Consider the following 21,428-nt stretch of genomic DNA (forward strand, 5'->3'; position numbering starts at 1 on the left):
ATCGAGCGACATCATTGAGCGTCGAGCGTCGAGTTGGATCCAGGAATGTTGCTCTGGTGACAGACAACTCGATTCACTCCAGACTGGTCTCACTACATTGACTAGCTATAGAGCAGTCCACTCCACCCCGCTCTTGACTCGCCATGACCCTCCTCGCCACACTCTATTCCTTCCAAACACCTCTGACGCTCCTCCTCATCCTCTTCGGACCCTCCCTCCTCCCTCGTCTGATATCACTCATCGCACGGCGTGGTCGACCTGCTTTCCCCACACGCTCGTCTCCTCGCCCAGCTTCACCAACATCTCTGAGACTGTTCCTTGCCATACACAGTCTCTATTTTCTCTCTCATCTCCTCAGACCGCCTTACGATCTATTCGCCATCAATAATTTCCCCATACTCGTACCAAACAACCTCCTACGATCAGCTCTCCTCGGTCCTGATGACTCTGAATCACTGTCGACTCTGGAGGAATCTGTCCACCCACTGATCGATCTCTTACTCTCGAAATTGAGACTGCTAGACAACAGATATCTGTACGCTCGATTTGGCCATGACACATTGCTCAACTGCGTATGGTGTAAGGATGATTTAGACTATCTTTTCTACTCCTCACCCGGGATATTGATCCCGTACGTCGGAGAAGCTGTGGTACTGGGGATGATGGGCTGGAGGTGGCTTACTGGAGAAGCTGCCGGGCCGAGGGCAGAGAGATGGAGAAGTGTCTTCGGGTGGGTGTTGGTCGGTGGAATGGTGGGAGAAGTGGGAGCGAAATGGTTTTGGGAGGTGAGAGCTGTGGAGGGCGATTGTCTACATGTGGGTGCTACTCTGATCTCCGGCGCCAAATGACAAAGCGGCCATGCATGCAGACAGGCTGATACTGATTGTCCGTTGTACAGCTCGCCACAACCATTCACATACTACGATCCATCTTGCTCCTCTGCTTACCATTACTGTACACCTTCCTCCCCTTGCCTGCGCCATCAAGCGTTCCCCACCCATCGACTCTCATCCCGGTAATCTCAAATACACAATCAACACTCCGTCTCACGTCTCTCGCCAGAAATGCAATGTCTTCTTCACCCCGATTACGCGATATATGGCTCGCCGTCTCGCGTCGCGATGAGGCCCGAGCAGAAGCTGCCCTCAGGGACCAAGGCGTAAGAGACGCGAAGAGAGCAGTAGGACTGGATGAAGAGAGGATGAGGGAAGGAGTGAGAGCGTGGGTCAGAGAGGGATGGGAGGGGATGGTCAGGGTAGATAACGGTTCGTGATGAGAGGGTTTTGTTGCTTCAATAGGGAGAAGACGAGCGGGACCCGAAGCCAAGTTTGCAGCTGTCCGTTCGTCGTTTTCGGGAGCGGACGTCATTCCGTCCACCATTACGAAAAAGCATCCCAACTTCTCTTCAAATTCATCTTTCCCGTCATGTCAAACCGGCTTTGCTTTCCTTCTGACGGTTTGACCCCGAATGATCCCATCGGATATGCCTCCACAACGCTCGGAGAAGGAAAGACAGTAAGCCTAGTTGACCTGGACTTCTCGCGCACCAGCTGACGATCTGTAGGGTGTTTCGCACATGGCAATGCGACTTATCGAAGCGAGCTCACACTCTCACACATCCATCTGCCCCTCGATTTGCACGCCGTCCATCCTCTGGCCGCGGTCACCAAACAAAACTCCTTTTCGCTGCACAATCTGAGCATGGTCGCCTCCTCACATCGGCGTCAGGTCCCCGTATCACCTCGCTTCCCATCGAGATATCAGATGTCATCGTCCATCATCTCCCTCTAGCCTCCCTCCTGGGCCTCCGCCTCGCAATAAACTGATGCTATTGCGGCTATGGATCCCAGCGAAGGACAACACTGATCGAAGCCATCGGTGAGCGGATCCGTGAGGCTAGTCCCCGTGCATCACTCATTCGGAACGAGGTATCTCATATGTTGAAGGGCGAATATGCGTCCGTCTATGAACGGTTGCCAGGGCGATAGCTGTAGTCAGACGCATCGGGGTGCAGCATGTTGGAATTGGTAGACAATGACAGAGTCTGACCTTTCATGTGTGGCGGACAGTGTCTCGATCTTTTCGGCGCGAAACGCGTGGACTCTTGGGCGTTTGCCCTTCGACGCATGGACGGAGACAGTCCTGAAGATGTTGACGATGTGAGTACACTACTGTTGTCCATTTATTGAGACGCTCGCTCATTCAACATTATTTTTGATCAGTGATGGTAGAAGGGAAAAAACGGAGATCGCCATCGTTTGAAGGTGGAAAGAACAGTGTCGCATGGTGATTCTATCGGCAAGATACGGGAAGGAAGAAGGCTTTGGAGACCTACATAGCAGAGTGCATCGCGTTGCGGAATCGAAAGCGAGATCTTATCTTACGATTGTCGTGGGAAAGTCACATACAACAAAGTCAGGAAGGAGGATCCATAATGCCAGATTTGGAGTGAAGTGAGATGTCGTCCGCGAGGCTGAAAGCTAGCCAGAAAGACCATATGTCGGCTCTGACATATATCAAGACACGGTGCATGTTATTCTCCTTCAACACATCTATGGATCTTCGTATCCAGACACAGGTTGTCGAGGTCGGTTGGGAACTGCAGTATAGTCAAACACATCGGATCATTCCATCAGCTCCTTGTCCTCGATCCATCCAGAGACCACAGATGTTCCTCGTATTTCTTGTGCGAACGGACAGATACAGTGAAGAAGACGTACCTGGGAAAGTGGTGGGAATACGTTCGGGAGCCTTGTACCCGAAGAGGGATTTTCGAACAGGAGGAACGACCACGACTGCGATGGGACCTGTGTGACGAGCGAGCGAAGATAGATATTTCAGCTTGGGTCCCACCAAGCACACACACACATACGGCACATGCTGTGAAACATTCACTTACCAGCAAAGCCAAGGGCGAGTGACCAGAAGATGACAGGGGATTCGTGAGCGACCCGTTGCTATTTACCAGGAAAGAGACAAGAGTCAGTGATTGCGTCCTTCTTCTTGCGCGAACGGGTCTTTCAGACAGGCAGCTGTCTGTAGGAGCACTCACGACTGTTCTGTATACTGTGGCCATCTTGGAGAGTAGGGTCAGAGTGGGATTGGTTCGAAGTAGACTTCTCTTGGATGGAAACGATACAATCAAGTCAATCAGCAGCAGCAGCAGCAGCAGTGAGCTGTGTCGCAACCATTCGCTCAACGAACCAGGAATCGGCCAAATGGGATCAAACATTTGCCTTACGTAAGATAGCAATAGTTAGGGCAACGTGCTAATTATCAAAACTTTCAAAAGTTGCTCTCACTCATCCTCTCGGTCGCAAACCCGTTTCCACCTTGGTGCTTTCTCTTTCTCTTGTCTGTTTAGCTATTCAACTCATTCATACACCCCTTCAGTGCCATCAACAGTTTCTGGTCAATATGGCAAAGGGAAAGAACCACGATCGTAAGGCCAACCCAGGCTTTGGGAAGACCAAAGGGAAATCGTCTGCTGGGAGCAGCAGTGAATTCATCTTGAAAAAGGTCAAAGGTGAGCTCGGGGCTATCATTGGATCAATACATCGTGTCATCGTCAGATCCCATGGAGTAGAGAGCTGACGACGACGATCGATGTGTGCTTCGTCGTAGGCGAGAACTTCTATCGAGATGCCAAATCCGCTTCCAGGGTGAAGATGCTCAACGGTGGGAAGGCCGTACGAGACAAGGATGGTAAAATCATCGAGTCGGCAGCGTTCCAAAAGACAGAGAAGGAGACCGAACCGGGAAGAGTCAAACCTGACAGAAGATGGTTTGGTGAGCTTTCCCTTCTCTCCTCCCGTGTCTATCAGTCGACCAGACATCTGACCAATGTTGCGTGGATTCTTGTAGGTAACACCAGAGTCATCTCTCAGACCGCGTTGGATCACTTCCGGACAGCTCTGAAAGAGCAGAAAGCCGATCCTTACTCTGTCTTGTTAAGAAGAAACAAGCTACCGATGGGCTTGTTGGAGGACGAGTCCAAGACGGCTGGCAAGGTGAGTTCTTCCGGTATACTTGCCAGTACCAGTGCGGATACTGAACATCACCGCTATATTCAGAAGTCACATATCGTCGAGACAGAACCTTTCTCCAATACTTTCGGACCTAAAGCTCAGAGAAAGAGACCTCGTCTTGACATTGGTTCTATCGAGGAGCTCGGCGAGTCCTCAGCTGCTGTTGCAACCGCTGCACCTGGTGAAGACTTCCCTCGTGAGTTGTTGGCCCATACATTCTCTCTGTGTACAACGCACTGACGTGTAATCCCCCGTCGCAGAAGACGAAGCTACAGCCGACCATGCCGATATCTACCACCCAACCACATCCACCGCCAGAGAGCCCATCTACGCCAAGGGTACTTCCAGACGTATCTGGGGAGAACTGTATAAGGTTCTTGACTCGTCAGACGTTGTCATCCATGTGCTCGACGCACGAGATCCCCTGGGTACTCGATGTAAGCCTGTAGTGGAGTATTTGAGGAAAGAGAAGGCGCACAAACATCTCGTGTATGTGCTCAACAAGGTCGATTTGGTTCCTACTTGGGTGACTGTGAGTGATCTTCTGGGTGATCGTGGTTGCCCAGTCTCTTTTCGTTTTGAGTATACTTCTCCGCTTTTCCCCCTTGCTACCTTTTTCTCTCGCCCCCTTCCCTCCCTACGTCCCACACTCCAGTCAAGGCCATACGCGCGCTTCGGCGGTTACCTACGCATTTGGACTGTTACGAGAGTGGAAGAACGAGCCTCCTCCCGCCATATACCCCACCTCTGTCCTCGTTTTGAGGTACGCTTGAGGCCCAAAAGTCACGACCGTTTTGGTTGTTGGCGAGGGGTCAGGGAGGAGTGATGGTTGACCTGATAGAGTTGGGCTTTGAATGTGCCTTTTGGCAAAGTATAATTCGGATCCCTTAGTTCGGTGTCAGACATTTCTTTCCGTAGTATTGTGTGTAATCTGTGTCAGTTGACGATCGTTGTTCATCGCTGAAACGATTGTGTCAGGCTCGATGGGTCAAGCATCTCTCACTTTCCGCTCCCACCATCGCTTTCCACGCCTCTATCAACAACTCCTTTGGTAAGGGTTCCCTGATTCAACTTCTACGACAATTCTCTGTCCTCCACTCGGACAAGAAGCAGATTTCCATCGGTTTCATCGGATACCCCAACACCGGTAAATCTTCTATCATCAACACCTTGAAGAAGAAGAAGGTCTGCACAGTCGCTCCTATACCTGGAGAAACCAAGGTGTGGCAATATATCACCTTGATGAAGCGTATCTACCTGATCGATTGTCCTGGTATCGTGCCTGTCTCCGCAAAAGACTCCGACACCGACACCGTTCTCAAGGGCGTTGTTCGGGTAGAGAACCTCGCTACGCCCGCTGAACATATTCCTCAACTACTTGAACGGGTACGACCAGAGTACCTGGAGAGAACATACGGTCTTCAGCCTCGAGAAGGTGGATGGCACGGCGAGTCAGGAGCCACAATCCTCTTATCGGCTATCGCTAAGAAGTCCGGTAAACTGCTCAAGGGTGGTGAGCCTGATCAGGAAGCTGCTGCCAAGATGGTCCTCAACGATTGGATCCGAGGCAAGATCCCTTACTTTGCTGCTCCTCCTGCCAAGGCAGTCAAGGAGGGTGAACAGCCTGAGGAAGAGAAGGAGGTCGTTTCTGAAGAGCAGAAGAAGGAGATCGAGGAGACCAAGAACATGCTTGAAGAGCAGGAGAGATCATTAGGCAAGATCTTGGGCGAGAAGAGGGTCAAGGGTGTCGCGCAACCGATCAGCAAGATCGTGACCATGACCAAGTTCATTGGTGAGGATGCGAGAAGATACAAGGAGGGCGAGGACGACATAGCGGATGTGGAGATGGGCGAGGGTGAGGAAGCTGACGCAGATGATGATGAAGATGATGACGACGAAGAAGAAGTGGAAGGCAAGGAGGAGGATGGTGATCTCGCTTGGGAGGATATCTTCCCTGGAGAAGCGGGACCTTCGACTTCAAACTACGCTGCTTTGCCATTGGATGAGGAGGACGATGCCAAGGCTGAGGATGACGATGATGAAGATGATGAGGACGAGGAGGTAGAGGACGAGGAAGAGGACGAGGAGGAAGACGACGACGATGAAGAAGAAGTTGATCTCGAGTTCGCTCCGCCATCAAGTAAGAAGGCAGGCAAGAGAAAGGGTTTGTCCATCATCGCTTATAGAACAAACAAGACAATTGCTGACTAATATCTGGAATCACAGCCGCCGACCTTGAGGAAGATGACGAGAGTGCGGATGAGAACGAGACAGCTGCTCAGAAAGCCAAGCGTATGACCACCAACAAACGAAAAGCTACAAACTTCTACACGACAGCGGTGAGTTCATTTCGCCACGTCATACCTGGTGTGTGGTGTACTGATGATGGTCCGTTCTCTACAGAATGTCAAGAACAGGAACAGGGATAGGAAGGTACCCAAGAATCCAGGCAAGAGGAACAGAGGAGACGACGAGGAACGTACGGGTAAGAAGAAGCCCAAGATCAGAGGTGGAAGATGAGGTGACGATCCTCCGAATGTTGGTCATTGCATGATGCTTCTTGGTCGTATCAATCATTGTAGATTGATTCATGTATTCCTGTATTATGTGGTAGGGCGATTTCCATAAGGTAGTCTGAGCATTTTAGTCGTCGTCGTCGTGTCGGGCATGTGTGACATGATTGGAACGGCGATGACCGAGACGTGGTTGTTTGGGGTCCCCATAACGACTCGCTCGTTGATTTCAGCATTTCGGTATGAGACGATAATTCGATGACACTCACTAGCGACATCAACATCAGTCAAGTCTTTGACGACTCGTCATTCATACCGCACCTCAGTATCACATTTCAGGCCAGCGGTCGAGTGGTGATCACGAATTATATCCGAGCTTAGAGGTCTAGAATATATCATAATGATCATCCCCTTCCGACCTTGTCTCTCAACGTCAGCCCCATTCTCACCGTTCCGACCGATACCCGGGTCAAGCACATCTATCAGTTTGGATGTACCGATCAAAAGGGGTATGGGATCTATCGCCGCACCCCGCATACCTGTTATAAGGACTCTACCGCAGCTGAGGAGATGGAGACAGGAGGCCAGGGAGAGGAAGTTGGAGGTCGGGGTGGTTCCTACCGTGAGTTCATAGAGTGCCTTGGGCTTGAGAAGAGCTGTCCGGCGGGGCGGAGAAGGAAGGGGCGTGGGGCTTGATAAGAGTGGAGGAGTGATGGAAAGTCAGCTTGGGGTCGAGCATAGCTGTAGTCTGGAGACTGGAGACTGGGGAAGCTTGTACGACACAGCTGATTCAGAAAAGGAGAGCGGCGGAGTGTACGATATACCTTGAGGCATATGCAATGCTAAGGAGGAAAATGGGATAAGCCGAAAGGTCAATCGGAGCGAATGCGATGCTGATCGAAGTGGTCGGTTAATAGATGGGAGCGTTACATGAAGGACATTTGAATCTTGGTAAATATCATCAATCATCACCCAGCTCTCTGCCACGGATACGAGTAGTATGACCATTCCTAAGCAAGGAGTGGCCGAGACAAGGACACCATACAATCTGTATGGCCAGCACTGACACTCCGCAACTTGCAGTTCGAGCGTCCATGACCCGACATCCTTTGACAGTGATGACGCTCTTCGTGAACCCTATGCAGGTGGGTTTGTGGTCTGTTTTGGACCTACGATATATGAACGATTTCCGACTGACGTGGCGAATGGACTGTCGATTTCCCATATTGCCCTACTGCCCTTCTCTTTTACACTCATTGCGGCCATCACCTCTGCGCTGTCTCATCTGCCATTTCTGTCCACCGTTCCTTGCGCGCAGTTCGCACCCACCGAAGACCTTTCTTCCTACCCTCGTCAACTCGACCGTGACCTCTCCCTACTCTCCACCACCCTTCCATCATTATCCACCTCGTCATCATCATCTACGAACCCCTCTCGCTCCGTACGAGGACTAGGAATATCGGAGCATGAATCTTTCCGACCCAACCCACCTCAATCGCCGACCGCGGTCGAAAGCCCTCTGGTAGTGTTCGCCCCGAGTCCAGAGGTCATGTATCCCCTAAAAGGGGAACTGCAAGATCTGGGGAGACATAAGGGTGTCAGTGTTGATGTGAAAGGATGGGCGGAGGTCATGGAAGGCGCTTCTAGACGTGAGTGTGAGGTAGATCCTCCATATTCCCAGACACGAAGTGGGGTGGGCGACGACGAATCGAGCGCGTGACGGAGATGCGAGCAGTCTAGGACAGGGCCGGGAGGACGAGAACGAAGACCGGTTGGTACGAAGGGACACAAGTCGGGGAAAATTTCAGTGTCACCAACCAGTGGTTTCTGTCGGTTGACCGATTGCCATCGAGTTCGTCGAACAATAATCCGATCGCAGTAGCTGACTTGTTCTTTGCGCCCAGCCCAATTCTTCAAAGGGGTAGCGACAGTCTGCACCAAACTGTTCAACGCAGTCGAGGTGGGTCCGGCAGAACCCAGCTGCATTCAGATAGAGTATGATAGCGCAGCTGATACGGGTATCTCTCCAGCCCGATCACGCATACTTCGGTCAGAAAGATATACAGCAGGCATTACTGCTCAAGATCAGTGAGTGAGATGTTTCTTGCGCTGTTTCCTCACACTCCGACTGGACTGGTTTTGTGTTTACCTTGTTTTGGCTCGCGGTACACAGGAGTGGCTGATTATACACCAGCAAGCTGACACTGCTCTGACCGACAGTGGTCCAAGACCTTCTCCTTTCTCACCCCACATCGTCCAACCTGCATATTCTGCCCACCACTCGGGCGCCATCCGGACTCGCTCTATCCTCCCGTAACGCCTACCTGTCCAAATTTGAACTGCTCGTCGCACCAGTCTTACATCGAGCTCTCTCATCCGCTGTCGACCTGTACAATTCTACAACAACCTCGCTGAGTAACGAAGAGAACCAGGTCACGGGTGAAGACCTCGTCGCAAGTGCTACACGTGCGATTCTGGATGAACAAGAACGTCTGTTGTCCGCTTCAGAGGATGACGGAGGAGGGGTTGAGTTGAGATTGGATTATGTGGAAGTGTTCGATAAGCACACGTTTGAGCCGGTGAGAGGGAAGGTGGGCACCGGGAGAGAGATGGTCGTAGCTGGAGCGGTATGGGTGGGGACCACTAGATTAATCGATAATCTGTTGATAGGGTGGGAGGTGGATTGAGTGGGCGGCTCTCAGAAACCCCATCAGCAAAAACTGCCGAAGCTTGCGATTGAAGACGGTCATTCGCAACGCGAAAGGTCGAGTAGATAGGATGGACAGCAGTGTAGATGGGAGGAATTACATGCATTGTAGATGGAACCAAATGGGATATATACAAGTGCGGGGTATCGTCTTGCTGAACTGACTGTCGAAAGGGACGTTTGAGGTCACAAGGCGGGTTTGTGGCGGTGATGCAGGGCAAAGATTATAGACTGGTGGTGGCTGTCGATTAATGAAGTGGGGAATTGTCATTGACGAACCACACGATTCGTTCTCATCTACCGATCAACCCCGCCGACGTCCCGCTGACGTCCGAGACGTCTTTGGACTGCGCTACAAAGCTATCGTATGGAAATTGGGAAAGACCAATTCGTCCACCAAGGTCTTTCTCACGACATCCACGATGAACCTCTCCACCTTGCCCACGTTTCTCAGAACATGAGCGTCCGAATGACCTATCTCGCTCTCGATCTGGAGATGGGGCAAGAGTCTCTGTCCGATAGGTAAATGTTTTTCTTCACGACCAGGTCCACTTGCGGCTCCAGGGAGTCCGGCGGTATTGGTGGTGGTGGTGGTAGTACTGGTGGTGGTGGTGGAAGAAGACGAATCATCATCGACGATCGTCAGATGTAATCTGTTCTTATCTCCATTATAGGCCATCACAACTTCCGCATCCAGCTGGAAACCCGTGATGGAGATCTTCAGTGGAAGAGCCATGAACAGTTGCGAGGGATAATTGACCTGGAGGGAGGTGAGTAGAGTCAAGTGCAGATCTGATGTGTGGGCGAGATGAAGGTGGATCTGAAGTGAGGGCATCGATGATGATGATGATGATGATGATGATGATAGGGAAGTCGAGGGGAGCTTGGCTGGATGAGCTGGTGGAGAAGGAGGTGGAGAGGCTGTATGTGTGAAAGTCTGAGTTCGTGTTTGAGTCCGTGTTTGAGGGTTCGGTCTTGGTCGTAGATTTGAGAGTGACTGTAGATTTGGGTGTAGATGTGATTGAGAAGATCGATGTTGATTTTGTGCGTAATAAGTCGTTGTTCGCCCTCCAGTGATGGAGGTTGGAGGGACAAGTCCAGACGTGGACCTGAACCGATTCTGACTTTGACCTTGACCATACCCTTGACCGGGAGCTAGCGAGCTCGCTCGTCTGGGATGTGAGAACAACGATGGGTTCAGTCCTGGCGTAGAGGGCATATGGGGTGTGGGAGCAGGATGATCAAATGGGAAGGGTATGAACGATCTATTCGACGTAGATCTCGAAACCGTCGGTCGTATCGGTGTCAAGTTGTTATCGTTATTGTTACTCCCGTATCCTTTCCTTCCGCGTTCCCGTTTCGACGACATGACCCCTTCCACCTCTTCTTCGTCCACTACGTCGTCCGACTCCATCTCATCATGATGTATGACCCCATCGATCCCATCTCCCGATGTGATGATGTTTCCGAATTGATCAGTGGTTGGAGTGATGAATTCCACCAGTTCGAATTTCTCTCCGTCATCCAGCAACCCTCCTTGATCGTCATCATCCTCTTCACCTCCAGGTCGATATCGTTCTCCACCACCACCCCCACCCCGACGTTGTTCCTGTTTCAACTCGATTTTAGCTCTCTTCTCCTCCTCCTCCTCCTCCTCTTCCTGCTGAGCCAGGACCATCAACTCATCACCCTCTTCATCACCTTGATCGAACACCCTCCACACATCTCTGATATCCCTGATTTCCAGATCAGGACCCGCCGATCCGAAATCGAACGAGGTGACAGTGATAGGTCCGATGAACGACGGACGATGGGTCGTCGCCAGTTGTCGATTGAGCGTTTCAATGAGAGATGCGGCCAGCGTCGAGGTATGATCCGTCGGGGAGGTCGGGTCGGTCGTCGCTGTTGTTGATGATGAGGCGAAGGGAGATGGAGTAGGTGCGGGAGAGGGAGAGGGAGAGGGAGAGGACGATGAGGGTGTGGGTGTGGTAGGCGGCGAAGAGAGAAGTGACCAGTTGACGTCGAGCGACATCGCTGTCAGGAGGAGTTCGGAAAGCGAACACGGTCGAGGAAAAGATCGAGGGATATCAATTTACACGGAGAAGTGGTTGTTCGGTGCCATTACAGAAATGTCTGGAGATCTCAAACGCGACGAATTTTACCAGTGATGTTTTCGTCGCCGGTACCGACGGTTCCGAATTGTACCAGCACCAGAACCGTAACTGCCTTGCATGCACCTCAACACATCAATGATGCCTACATGGTCGATGCATTATCCCGTGCGACTAAGTATACACATGCAAGTTATATTGATACGATTGACCAAATATAGTCAAAAAGCCTCTTGTGCCCCTACTATACATAACTTTTTGGCCACTTCTTCCCAGTAGTAGTGATGCTCAGCTCAACGCGGCTTCCCCTGACATCACCAGCCTAGCCCCTCCCGCTCTTCTTCCTGCCCAATCCACCGAATTCCTCTCTGGCCACTAACCACATCGCCGTCACACAGACCACATCCTTCAGATTCTCCTCTGTCAATGCGACTCCTTCCTTGATCTTTTGCGCGACATGTTCCTTCCCTGCCACATTCCCCTCAGCGATATCTGTCAAAGATACCGAATCCAGAGTCATCGGGATCTTTAGAATGCCAATGACTTTTGGATGGTGCGGTGCGGGCGTCAAAGTACCCAATAACTGACGTTGTCCAGTCTTCTTCACCCACACCGAACATGTCCAGGGCGTTTCCGAGTCCTCGGGATCCGAGTCTTCCTCCTCCTCCGCCGTCACCTCGCCAGCTCCGAGACCTACAAGACTGGCCGAATCGCCAAGATCGATAGTTGTCGCGCTAGACGTTCGTCGAGATGGAGAGATGGAGGCCGAGATCCGACGAATAGGTTCGGGGCGACCGTCGAGCTTGGGCGAGCCTCGTGGAGAGTTATTGGCTGACGGCGTCCTGGAAGGTGGTCTGGAAGATGGACCCATGGGGGAAGCCGAGCGTCGCGGCAGCTGAAGGGTAGCGGGGAGCGTCGACTGACCTGAGGTTTCATTGGCAGCCATATTGGAGTTACCAATGGACGCAGCACGCGATTTGCTCCTCGTCCGACTGGTAGAGATAGCTCCGGTCGTGGATAAGCGGCGCATGATACTAGCGCCAGCTGCAGTCGAAGGTACCCTCAATTTGACCCACTCGAACACCACCTCATCCTCGCTGTCGCCGTTCACACCAGCACCAACCATTTCCAGTCCTGCAGCCGCGGCGGCCACGAAATGAGCGGCCCAGCCCTCAGTGTTTTTTTTCGCCCACTTCTTTACAGTCCACGTGTATCCGACTGGTCGAGTGGAAGGCAACATCGGTAGACTTTGGAACTGCTCCGTAGAGTCGGAGGCCGGATCTTGAAGCCTAAGACTGTCGGTAGGGGTGGAAAGCCCCGTGATGGCGCCTTCGGAAGTGACGAGAGTTCCCGAGGATCGACGAGCGACAACAAGAGGAGCGGTGCCGAAGGTGGGTTGACCGAGGTGCGATGGTCCAACGCCATGTGGCTCCGTGATAACGGCCTGTGTCTGCGCGGCAGATTGCTTAACAGCAGCGTGGGGGTGTAAAGTGTCCGCACCGCTCACTAAGTGCGCCTGAGCAGGCGTCTCGAGAGAGCTGAAGGAAGCTGAAGGGCTGGATTTCCTTCCCCTTGAATCAGCCAGCTCTCCGCTGGCGTTTTTCTTCTTGAAAACCTTGCCAAAGAATTTCCTGGTGTTGCTCTCGTGATTTTCAGCTTTGTGACCGATGCGGAGATGTTCGAATTTGAATCCCTTCAGTTCAAGACTGCCTCGGAAGCCACTAGAATTCGTATCGTCGCTTCGCGTAAGCGTTGGTGAAAGTGGAGCAGCAGACAAAGATACGACAGAGACGGGTCGACTACGTCTGCCAATGGGGCTATGTCCATCGTCGGAGGCGACATGGGAGTGGACGCGGATGAGTCCGTTGGCGTGGGAAGCAGGGAGCCAGACTTCGGCAGGTTCGAGAGCACCAACTCCAGAGATGTCAATGCTTCGTTTGAGGAACTGCCCGGCCAAGTGAACCGTCAGAATACATATACCGTGACCTGTATTGTCCAATTGAGATGCCACTCACCTTGGCTACCTTGGCATCAGTCGCGGCGTCAGTCACCACAGTCGGGTGCATGACATTATGGACCGCCAGATTGAACATGGGCTCAATCCGCTTGCCCGATGCCGTACTACTTCCCGTCGCATTCGTCGAAGTGGAGATGCTCGACCTTAATGATGTTGATCGCCTCAAACCAGCATCAATCTCACTCTCAGCGGAACTGGATTGGGGTGACTGAGGTACAGTGTTAATAGCGGGTGGAGCGGTCACCGGTTGCGCTTCGTCGGCAGAGGAGGAATCGACGGGAATGTCAATGGTCGGTTCGCTGGGAGAGACGGGTGTGGAGTTCGATACAGAGACATTATCTAGCGCGGTAGAGTCGCTCCGTAGAGAGAACGCCGAAGCGGAACGGTCCCGTCCACGTCGGTTCGGCTTCACGACGAGTTGAATCTGCAGATTGAGTGGGTTTTTCGCCGAGGTTGGAGGTGGTCTGACGATGATGTAAGTCTATATGGAGGCATGATTGTCAGCTATGACACTTCCCAGCGGTGCTTAGAAGACAACGACTCACATCCAGTGGAGTCTTCTTCTTCTTCCGTCCTGGCTCCGCTGCATCACTTCCATTGACACCACTACCGGTCGTAAGACCACTCCCCGAACTCGTCGGTCTTCTATTCCTCGGCCTCGTAGTGTTCCTGCTTCTGACCTCTCCTGTCACCTCCGGATCCGCTATGGAGACACTGGCTCCCGAACTCTTGCGTTCATTGTTCCTTCCTCCGGTGATGCTGTCCGACGAGTCTGATGAGGATATCTGATATGACGTGTTGGAGTGTTTTAGGGAAGGACGGGGATAAGGTGCCTTGGCTGTCGTTCCTTCTTGAGTGGAGGTTGATACAGGTTGACCGAGGGAGGGACCGAGAGCGGAAGACCGAGGCGTCCGTTTTTCCAATGCTGCAGCGGTTGATGGACCTGGCCCCGCGACAGCTCCAACTCCAGGTTCGATACCATGCGTCCGAGGAGTAGGTACAGGGGTGTTGGAGGTGGATATGGACGTAGGAGTTCCCGCAGTGCCTGGTGGAGCAGGTTGTTCGGCTGAGAAAAGGTTGAGTGGGTTCATATTGCTCGTGAAGCCTTTGAGATCTTGGAAAGCTTGGAAGAGCGGCATTGCGAATTGCGGCAGACGGCGCAGCCGAGATCAAGCAACGAAGTGGTGAAGAAGGCAGGGGTAGGAGATGTCGACCAGCGAGCGAGTGTATTGGGTATACAGGTTGTGGGAGAAGAGGTGGAAGAAAGGAAGGGCCGTACGGAGCGGATCAGGTGCAACGCGTGCAGTTATATGACAGATTAAATGAAGCAAGGTGATACGATGCGAATGCAAAGGCCCTTTGACTTGTCCTTTCCTTCGTCCGTCTGTCTGTATGGTGGGATTCGACGATGTGGAACGATGCCCGTATAGACCAATCTGACCCGCAGTCACAGTGTAACAAGTCAGAGAGATATCGATTTGGACTGCTTCGCGTCGAGATTGTAATGTTACGCGTACGACTATGGTTGAGGGGATGCTCTTGTCATGTTGTCGTCGAATGTCTGATGCGATGAACAGATGCAGCAATTGCTGTGTGTCGCGTGTGGATGTGTATTGTGTATCTGTTGAATGCTTGTTTGCTTTTGAACGGTGTATCGGGACCCAAAAATAATTGGACGTTGTAACTCAAAAATAACACTGTAAACACCCGGTGGCGCTATTCTTGTTTCTGTTTATATGACGTGGGACGAGACTTTTCCAATCAAGCCGAGGCGAGGACGTTACCGAGCAATGTGTCGAACGATAAAACTTGCTTGTTTCCATCAATTGCATGGGCTTTCCGATAGATCTTCTCCCCAATGGTACGCGGTCGTGAGGATGTATCCCTGTGCTTTGATGATTCTGTCTCTCTCTCTGATTATTCCACACAATGAGGGCGCTGGGGGAGCGTATAGTATACGACTGGTTACTTGTGCTTGGCTCTGTTGACTATACTTTGGCTTGGCGATGAGTTCGGCGATCTCGGTAGGTAGATGACGATGAACCTGTGTCAAGGCTGTACGATGCAGACGGGCAGGGCGAGTCGCGACTCGTCGACAGAGGTGTACGGTAAGAGAACCAAGATCAATAAGGGGATCGTAACAACTGAATCCATATGTGCAATGCATGCTTATGAATCGTGAACCGACAAAAATTACATCCCAGGGAGGTTTCACAGCTCCGGTCTACTTACTCATCAACAAGATCTGAAAGATGTTCGGTGTCGGTGTCGGTTCCGGTATCTTTCAACCGCCCTTCCCTCCGTTTGTCATGCTGCATGCTAGGCAACAAACTTACGCGGTCATTCGGCTTACTCCTTCTGTCCTTGATTATAAGCATGTTTGCTACCGCTCGCCCCCCCCCCCCCCCCTCACCTTCATTTACATTGAACTACATTTACATACAAACACGCCGTGGTAGGGATGCCGCCGACGGACACCCGACATGATCACCGAGGGGCGCTTATAGGAAGTGAATGTTCCCGAAATAAGAATACAAGGAGTTCCAGGACAATGCCCGAAGGTGGCCGGACTCGTCCTTACCTCGGTCAAGACTGATTGTTTCTCACTTCTTCAGGGTAGGGATCAATCTGAGGGTTCGGTGAGTCGCTTTTTGTTTCCCTCAAGAGATACCGACGGTGTTGCGGCTTGCGGCTTCCCGCTTCGAATCTGGACCGGCGGGCGCCGGCATACAAGTCTAGTAAGCGACTTTGAATATCTCCATTGGTCATCACGACCATGTTGTAATCCAGATCATATACGAGGTTGTCACCCGCACTGGACTGATCGGTGCATGGCATGCAGTCTGAGCTCAAATGAGGCGGATCCTAAACACAGAACGCATGACTCCATGTTATCTATGTATGCGCTGCCACATATGCGAAGGCGGGCATAGACCGTATCTCACATCCCGCCTGTTAAAACAGATCAAGACACGTACGCGTAGCTCTCGCTGAACTATATATGACGAGAGGATATTGGATTTGTGGAGTCGACCACTAGATGAGTTCCATCTCAGACCAGAATCAGATTCTCAGATATTCACATGGTCACACTCACTACAGAAGCGCAGCTCATGATACTCATAAGCTATATCCGCTTTCTCCAGTTCCGGAGCCATGGTCGTTCGAGGTCAATAGTACTCAACCCCTTCGTTGCACTTTCTGCAACGCAGTTGGAGACAGGTCCACGAGGCTGAGTTCAAAAGAGGATCAGAGATTTGATACTTGGCACTACCGCAACATGCCGAACAAGGAGATGCTTGGGAGCGCGGCATTGTGTGGCGCGGAAGCTATCATGAACAACTCATGCAGCTTTCGCAATCATAATGTTCGGTTGCTTCTCACTAATTCATATCTAATCATGAGCTACGCTACAGAAGACCAACGGAACACGTCGTATTAATCCATTTCAAGGGATAGATTAGGCGAGGTCTCGGTTCTTGTTGTCGCTGGTGACTGTGAAGGGATGGAATGTCGGTCAACTACTCGGATAATAGAAAATATCATCCACTCACCGGCATCACCGATCTTCTGAGTGGTGGACTTCTCCTCCTGGGGCTGGACAGCGGAGGCGACGCTACATGGCGAGTCAGGATTAGCGTATACTCTCCCAAAAAGTAGGGGGTTGTGGCGCCGGTCGGAAATGCATTCCAAATCGCGCTTCAAGAGGTTTTTGAAGCCAACCCGATCGCCAGAGTCGCCAGAGTCGTCGGGAACGATTTAGAAGGCAGCGAGAAGACAGGAAAACACTTACGAGTCGAGCGTACCACGGATATAATCGCCGGCCTGCTCAACGTAAGACTTCTCGGAGTCGGGCTTGATGGCAGAGGTAGCCTTGTCGGTAAGAGATTCTCGTCCCTAAATAGTGGATGTGGTCAGCAAGGGAGGACGCGTGTATGAGTGTCACTCGAGAAAAACGAGGTAAGAAAGGCCCCGGTGAAGAGGGCAAGGAAGCATATGTGAGGAGGAGGAGGAACGAATGGCCCTCCTCGTCCTCGGAATGGGGTCGAGGACGGCGAAGGAAGTCTGGACAGGGTGGATACAACGGAGAACGGTCAAGGCAGAAATTGAGAAGTTGAAGGGCAGTGGCGCGAGTGGAAGAGAGCGATGCACGCGCGGAAAAGATAGGATAGATGAGATACTCACAGCGTCAGCCATTGTGATTGTTTCGTTGTTTGGTTTGGAGTTGTAAGTTAAGAGAGATAGAGTGATTGAAATATGTGAGTGAAGAAAGGAAGAAGAACGAATCAATTGTTGTCCCGAGAGGGGCTTATATATCCATCTCCTATCTATCTACTCCTTCCCAAACAGAAGGTTCCACGTACCTCTCCTGATTTGAGTGGCGTGCTTTGATGTCACGGGGTCTTCTCTCCTCGGCAATCCCAATGCACGCACACACTGCTTGGGTTCAGATGCATATGAAATGGTACAAGCAAGGAGTAGTGCCAGAGATAGCTGTTATGACGTACGGAATCCCTTCCCTCAACGTGACATTCGTGCGTCATGACGACATCCTGTCGATCTTCAATCTCCGAAAGAAGTAAATTTGATCCCCTGAGTTACGTACCGACGGAGCGACCACCCCGTTAGGCTCGTTTGCGTACGACGTCATTGAATAAGAGTACTTGTACCTGTCTTTGCGGACAGGTAGGTAGGTAGGTTGGCCCCGCTGGACGAGGGACGACCCAACAGTACGAGTAGTTGCGTCATGTACATTGAGATGAGACGTGGCATGGCGAGCTAGATGCGGTGCAGCAACTAAATTACCGGGATTAGACGGTCGAATGGTGGCGCAGTCAGAATTGGGTAAAGTGGCAAAGGGAGCAGAAGTCAGTCGCCTGTCTTGAGCAATCATTTGGACAGACAGATGGGACAGGGATCTGGTCGTCTGAAAGGATTTTCACGTTGTCCAGCTCCAGTTGGCTGATCGCCCTCTCGTTATTGCGTCGAGGAGAAATGCCGCTCGATACCCGACGTATCACCTGCTGTTGCTTTGGCAGCTTACTAAAGACATTGAATCGTGTACAGGACGGAATCAGGAGCTCCAGAAGAGCTTGCACATCTGTCGTATCATATCCATCAAAGTCGTAAAAACGTTATATGTGACTGCTTTTCTCTATCGTGCTGGGAGTGAGACGAGCAAGCTGTTTGGATCCACTCCGAAATGCGAGACATCCACCGGTCCACGCCCATATGCACTTCCTCTGTCCTCATTCGCAGACTTTCCTCAAGCACCCTCTGTTCCGCCCTGTCGCTCCACGTGCAAGGCTTTACGATTTAATGCAGAAGAAAGCCATCCCCTCTCTCGCCTCTCCTACAGCCCTCTCCAGCTCCCTCTCATCCTCTGACATCCATCTCTCTTCTTTCGGAATAGCATCCGTTCCTCCTAGCGTCTTGACCATCCTCTCCCATTTCTGTCTCCTCTGCACTAACGCTAGCATCGGTAGTGGATCTGAATGACCTGTCAGTAGGACAAATGCCGTATTGGAGGGTAAGGACGAGTGAAGGTCTGCGAGTCGAGCGTTGAATCGTTCCAAAGCCGGTTCGAGAGCGTCGGGATCTAGACTCGTATTGACTGCAGCGCCGCGATCGTTCCCTGCATGCAAATAGGAGTGAGGTTCAGCTTGAATAATATCTTCTTCCAGGTCTGGATCACTTCAACAGTGAGGGACAATCTAGCAGTACTCACAGCCCTGTACAGTTGCTAATTCCATCATCCTTCCAAAGACAAAATCGTGACTTTCCATGTTTTCCTTCATCCTGTGAATCACCTCGTCGTCCGTCGTACATCTTACGGCGGTCGTAGCCTTGGCGCCATACATAGCTCTCGGATTACCGTAATCACAATATGCCGAAGTCTTGCCTGGTTTGGTCCGATCAGAGGTATAACGGTTCAGTCGTTCAAAGATAGGTTCCATATTTTCAAGAGCGTTCCCAAAATCCGGACCTGTCGTCGTGAGACTGTCAGCACTAGAAACCCCTGCAGAGACCAAAGGAATCTTACTTACCGTGAGCCACCTTCAACCTCAATAGATCCACGCAGGTCCGAGCGTCCTCCTCCGAGTCATGACCACTGTCTCCACCTTGAATATCCCTGTTCAGCCACTTCTGAGCCAACCATTTCAAACCGGGCTTGAACGGCGGTCCTCTAGGATGTTTGTATATCAGAGCAGTGTCGATACATAGTGGATGTCGGATTCTCAGGGCGATCAAATCACATTCGAGTGAATGACCAAGAAGGATGGTATGGGAAGTGATGAGGGGGTTGGAACCAGTGACGAGCGCGATCTGTATAGATAAAAGAGTATGTGTCGCTGTCGAAAGTCGCTCAGGAGTGATGCCTGACCACCTGGAGTGGGGTCAGCTCTGTTGCGCACAGAACGGTCACATCAGACGAGCTCACTGCGTTCGATAATCGATGATGGACTTGGGCGGTTTGACTAGCTCGTCGAAGACATTCTTTCCTGTCTCATAATCTATAACCGAAACTCTGGCAAGCTCTTGGCCGTCCTCTGAGACAACCTATGGTCCCAATGCATGTCAGCTCCACAGGTAGCAGCATCGATGGCATGCAGCAACTCACCATTTCGCAATCCATCGCCAAAACAGGGTACTTCCCATCTTCGGGAGGTCCTTGAGCTTCCGCTGTTTCTACCCAAAGATCATCTCTCCTGTTTCCCTTTCCTCTATTCCCATTCATGGATGTCGTTCCCGTCGATACCAATCCAATATCCATATGAACATCTGAGACTCCGCCTGAGGGCCCTGACAATGCCGAAGCCAATCCGGGCGGCAATGACTTGACATCGAGACCTGGTATATAGGGAGTATCGGAGAGGGACAGATAGGAAGGTAAATGATAATCGTTGTCGATCATCTGATGTGTACTGAGCAAGAACAAGAACGGGGGTGTATCATCTGCTCGTGATAAAGCTTTGGAAGGTCTTGCGTCAGCTTCACCGAGAGCGACAGCTTGTGACATCGTTCAAGGGAGAGATGATTCACCTGCTAATTGCTTATTCTCTGCCTCCTTCTTCTTCCTTATTGAATCTGGTAAGGGGCTCAACAATAATGTATTCAGCACGGAGTGCATCTTCCTGTTATCTCCCGGTGCCCTCGTAGGACAAGCGTAGGTAAACAGCTTGGGGATTATGGATACCCTGGCAGGCGGTAAGTCGAAGGTTGCATCGGTTGGCGGGGTCGTAGAGAAAGGCATGCAGGAGATGGTAGGGATGGGTGCCAGACCAAGATGAGCTGGGAGCAGACCGGGAGTGAATAGTACGACGGTGTGGGTGATGAATGTTTTGTGCTATATATTCAACTTTAGCTTTGCTTACGACATATGAGGGATTGGTATAGCTCACCTCGATTTGCATCCAGTTAGGTTTCTGAGCTTCCGCAACGATGTACAGCACAAGATCTCGTATGTGCTACATGCGTCAATGACGGGATGATCAGCCGTGCTTCTCTCTCAATCACATCGATCAAGACCTAGATGAAGCGTTGACAACACTCACGGCTATTCCAACCTTTTTGCCATGTCTGAAATCCTGTGTATTGTACTGGAATTGCGGCCGATGTTTATCCACCTTTCTCTGCTTTCTCTTCTCCTCCCTCGTCGGCACCTTTGTGAAACCATCCTCGTCGACCATCGGTGGTGGTGTCTTCCGTTTGGTCGATGCCAGGGAAGAAGGTGAAGACATGTCGGTGGGTTGTCCTCGACGGGATGAAGGATGAGAAGGTGTCTTGCACCAGCTGCTAGAAAAGTTGGAAAGTGGACACTTGTGAAACCGGAACTCGATGATGCCGGAAGCAGACGAATGACGTGGTATTTTGATTCTCCCAGAGTGATACCATATCCCCTTGGGACTGGTTTGTTGTTGTCCGCGTCGGTGGAGGTGCAGCCGAGTGGGACTAGGAACATTTGTCATATCCTTGGTCGGACTTGCATTCGTTACGGGACAAGCAACCGTGGATCTGCGCTCAGAAAGACCACAGCCCAAGGGGAAGGAG

At 51.5% G+C, this 21,428-nt stretch overlaps 8 protein-coding genes across 8 annotated transcripts; 3 read left to right on the top strand and 5 right to left on the bottom strand.

The window, feature by feature from the left end:
- Positions 1-143: 143 nt before the first annotated feature.
- Positions 144-1,273, top strand: IAR55_005790 (uncharacterized protein; the record flags this gene model as incomplete). The annotated part of the gene is made up of 2 exons (XM_066948880.1): positions 144-815; positions 899-1,273. The coding sequence occupies 2 exons, from the start codon at positions 144-146 to the stop codon at positions 1,271-1,273; spliced, it is 1,047 nt and encodes a 348-aa protein (XP_066800653.1).
- Positions 1,274-2,552: 1,279 nt separating this feature from the next.
- On the bottom strand, positions 2,553-3,076 carry IAR55_005791 (uncharacterized protein; the record flags this gene model as incomplete). Its single annotated transcript, XM_066948881.1, has 4 exons — positions 2,553-2,599; positions 2,721-2,807; positions 2,900-2,957; positions 3,053-3,076. The coding sequence occupies 4 exons, from the start codon at positions 3,074-3,076 to the stop codon at positions 2,553-2,555; spliced, it is 216 nt and encodes a 71-aa protein (XP_066800654.1).
- A 341-nt stretch (positions 3,077-3,417) lies between these two features.
- Positions 3,418-6,548, top strand: IAR55_005792 (nucleolar GTP-binding protein 2; the record flags this gene model as incomplete). Its single annotated transcript, XM_066948882.1, has 8 exons — positions 3,418-3,526; positions 3,625-3,789; positions 3,865-4,010; positions 4,074-4,224; positions 4,289-4,560; positions 5,007-6,192; positions 6,255-6,367; positions 6,432-6,548. The coding sequence occupies 8 exons, from the start codon at positions 3,418-3,420 to the stop codon at positions 6,546-6,548; spliced, it is 2,259 nt and encodes a 752-aa protein (XP_066800655.1).
- Positions 6,549-6,941: 393 nt separating this feature from the next.
- Positions 6,942-9,228, top strand: IAR55_005793 (pantoate-beta-alanine ligase; the record flags this gene model as incomplete). Its single annotated transcript, XM_066948883.1, has 7 exons — positions 6,942-7,163; positions 7,459-7,492; positions 7,625-7,686; positions 7,860-8,190; positions 8,446-8,501; positions 8,572-8,629; positions 8,762-9,228. 7 exons carry the CDS (start codon positions 6,942-6,944, stop codon positions 9,226-9,228), a joined length of 1,230 nt encoding a protein of 409 aa, XP_066800656.1.
- Positions 9,229-9,600: 372 nt separating this feature from the next.
- On the bottom strand, positions 9,601-11,280 carry IAR55_005794 (uncharacterized protein; the record flags this gene model as incomplete). Its single annotated transcript, XM_066948884.1, has 1 exon — positions 9,601-11,280. The coding sequence occupies one exon, from the start codon at positions 11,278-11,280 to the stop codon at positions 9,601-9,603; it is 1,680 nt and encodes a 559-aa protein (XP_066800657.1).
- A 401-nt stretch (positions 11,281-11,681) lies between these two features.
- IAR55_005795 (uncharacterized protein) lies at positions 11,682-14,515 on the bottom strand (the record flags this gene model as incomplete). Its single annotated transcript, XM_066948885.1, has 3 exons — positions 11,682-13,304; positions 13,375-13,857; positions 13,922-14,515. 3 exons carry the CDS (start codon positions 14,513-14,515, stop codon positions 11,682-11,684), a joined length of 2,700 nt encoding a protein of 899 aa, XP_066800658.1.
- A 2,321-nt stretch (positions 14,516-16,836) lies between these two features.
- Positions 16,837-17,573, bottom strand: IAR55_005796 (uncharacterized protein; the record flags this gene model as incomplete). Its single annotated transcript, XM_066948886.1, has 4 exons — positions 16,837-16,871; positions 16,931-16,992; positions 17,170-17,273; positions 17,562-17,573. The coding sequence occupies 4 exons, from the start codon at positions 17,571-17,573 to the stop codon at positions 16,837-16,839; spliced, it is 213 nt and encodes a 70-aa protein (XP_066800659.1).
- A 1,112-nt stretch (positions 17,574-18,685) lies between these two features.
- On the bottom strand, positions 18,686-21,118 carry IAR55_005797 (uncharacterized protein; the record flags this gene model as incomplete). The annotated part of the gene is made up of 8 exons (XM_066948887.1): positions 18,686-19,011; positions 19,105-19,362; positions 19,424-19,764; positions 19,819-19,937; positions 19,999-20,348; positions 20,421-20,724; positions 20,780-20,845; positions 20,933-21,118. 8 exons carry the CDS (start codon positions 21,116-21,118, stop codon positions 18,686-18,688), a joined length of 1,950 nt encoding a protein of 649 aa, XP_066800660.1.
- Between the last annotated feature and the right edge of the window lie 310 nt (positions 21,119-21,428).

The sequence above is a fragment of the Kwoniella newhampshirensis genome, chromosome 12 (genome assembly GCF_039105145.1).
Source record: "Kwoniella newhampshirensis strain CBS 13917 chromosome 12, whole genome shotgun sequence".
Lineage (NCBI taxonomy): Eukaryota > Fungi > Basidiomycota > Tremellomycetes > Tremellales > Cryptococcaceae > Kwoniella > Kwoniella newhampshirensis.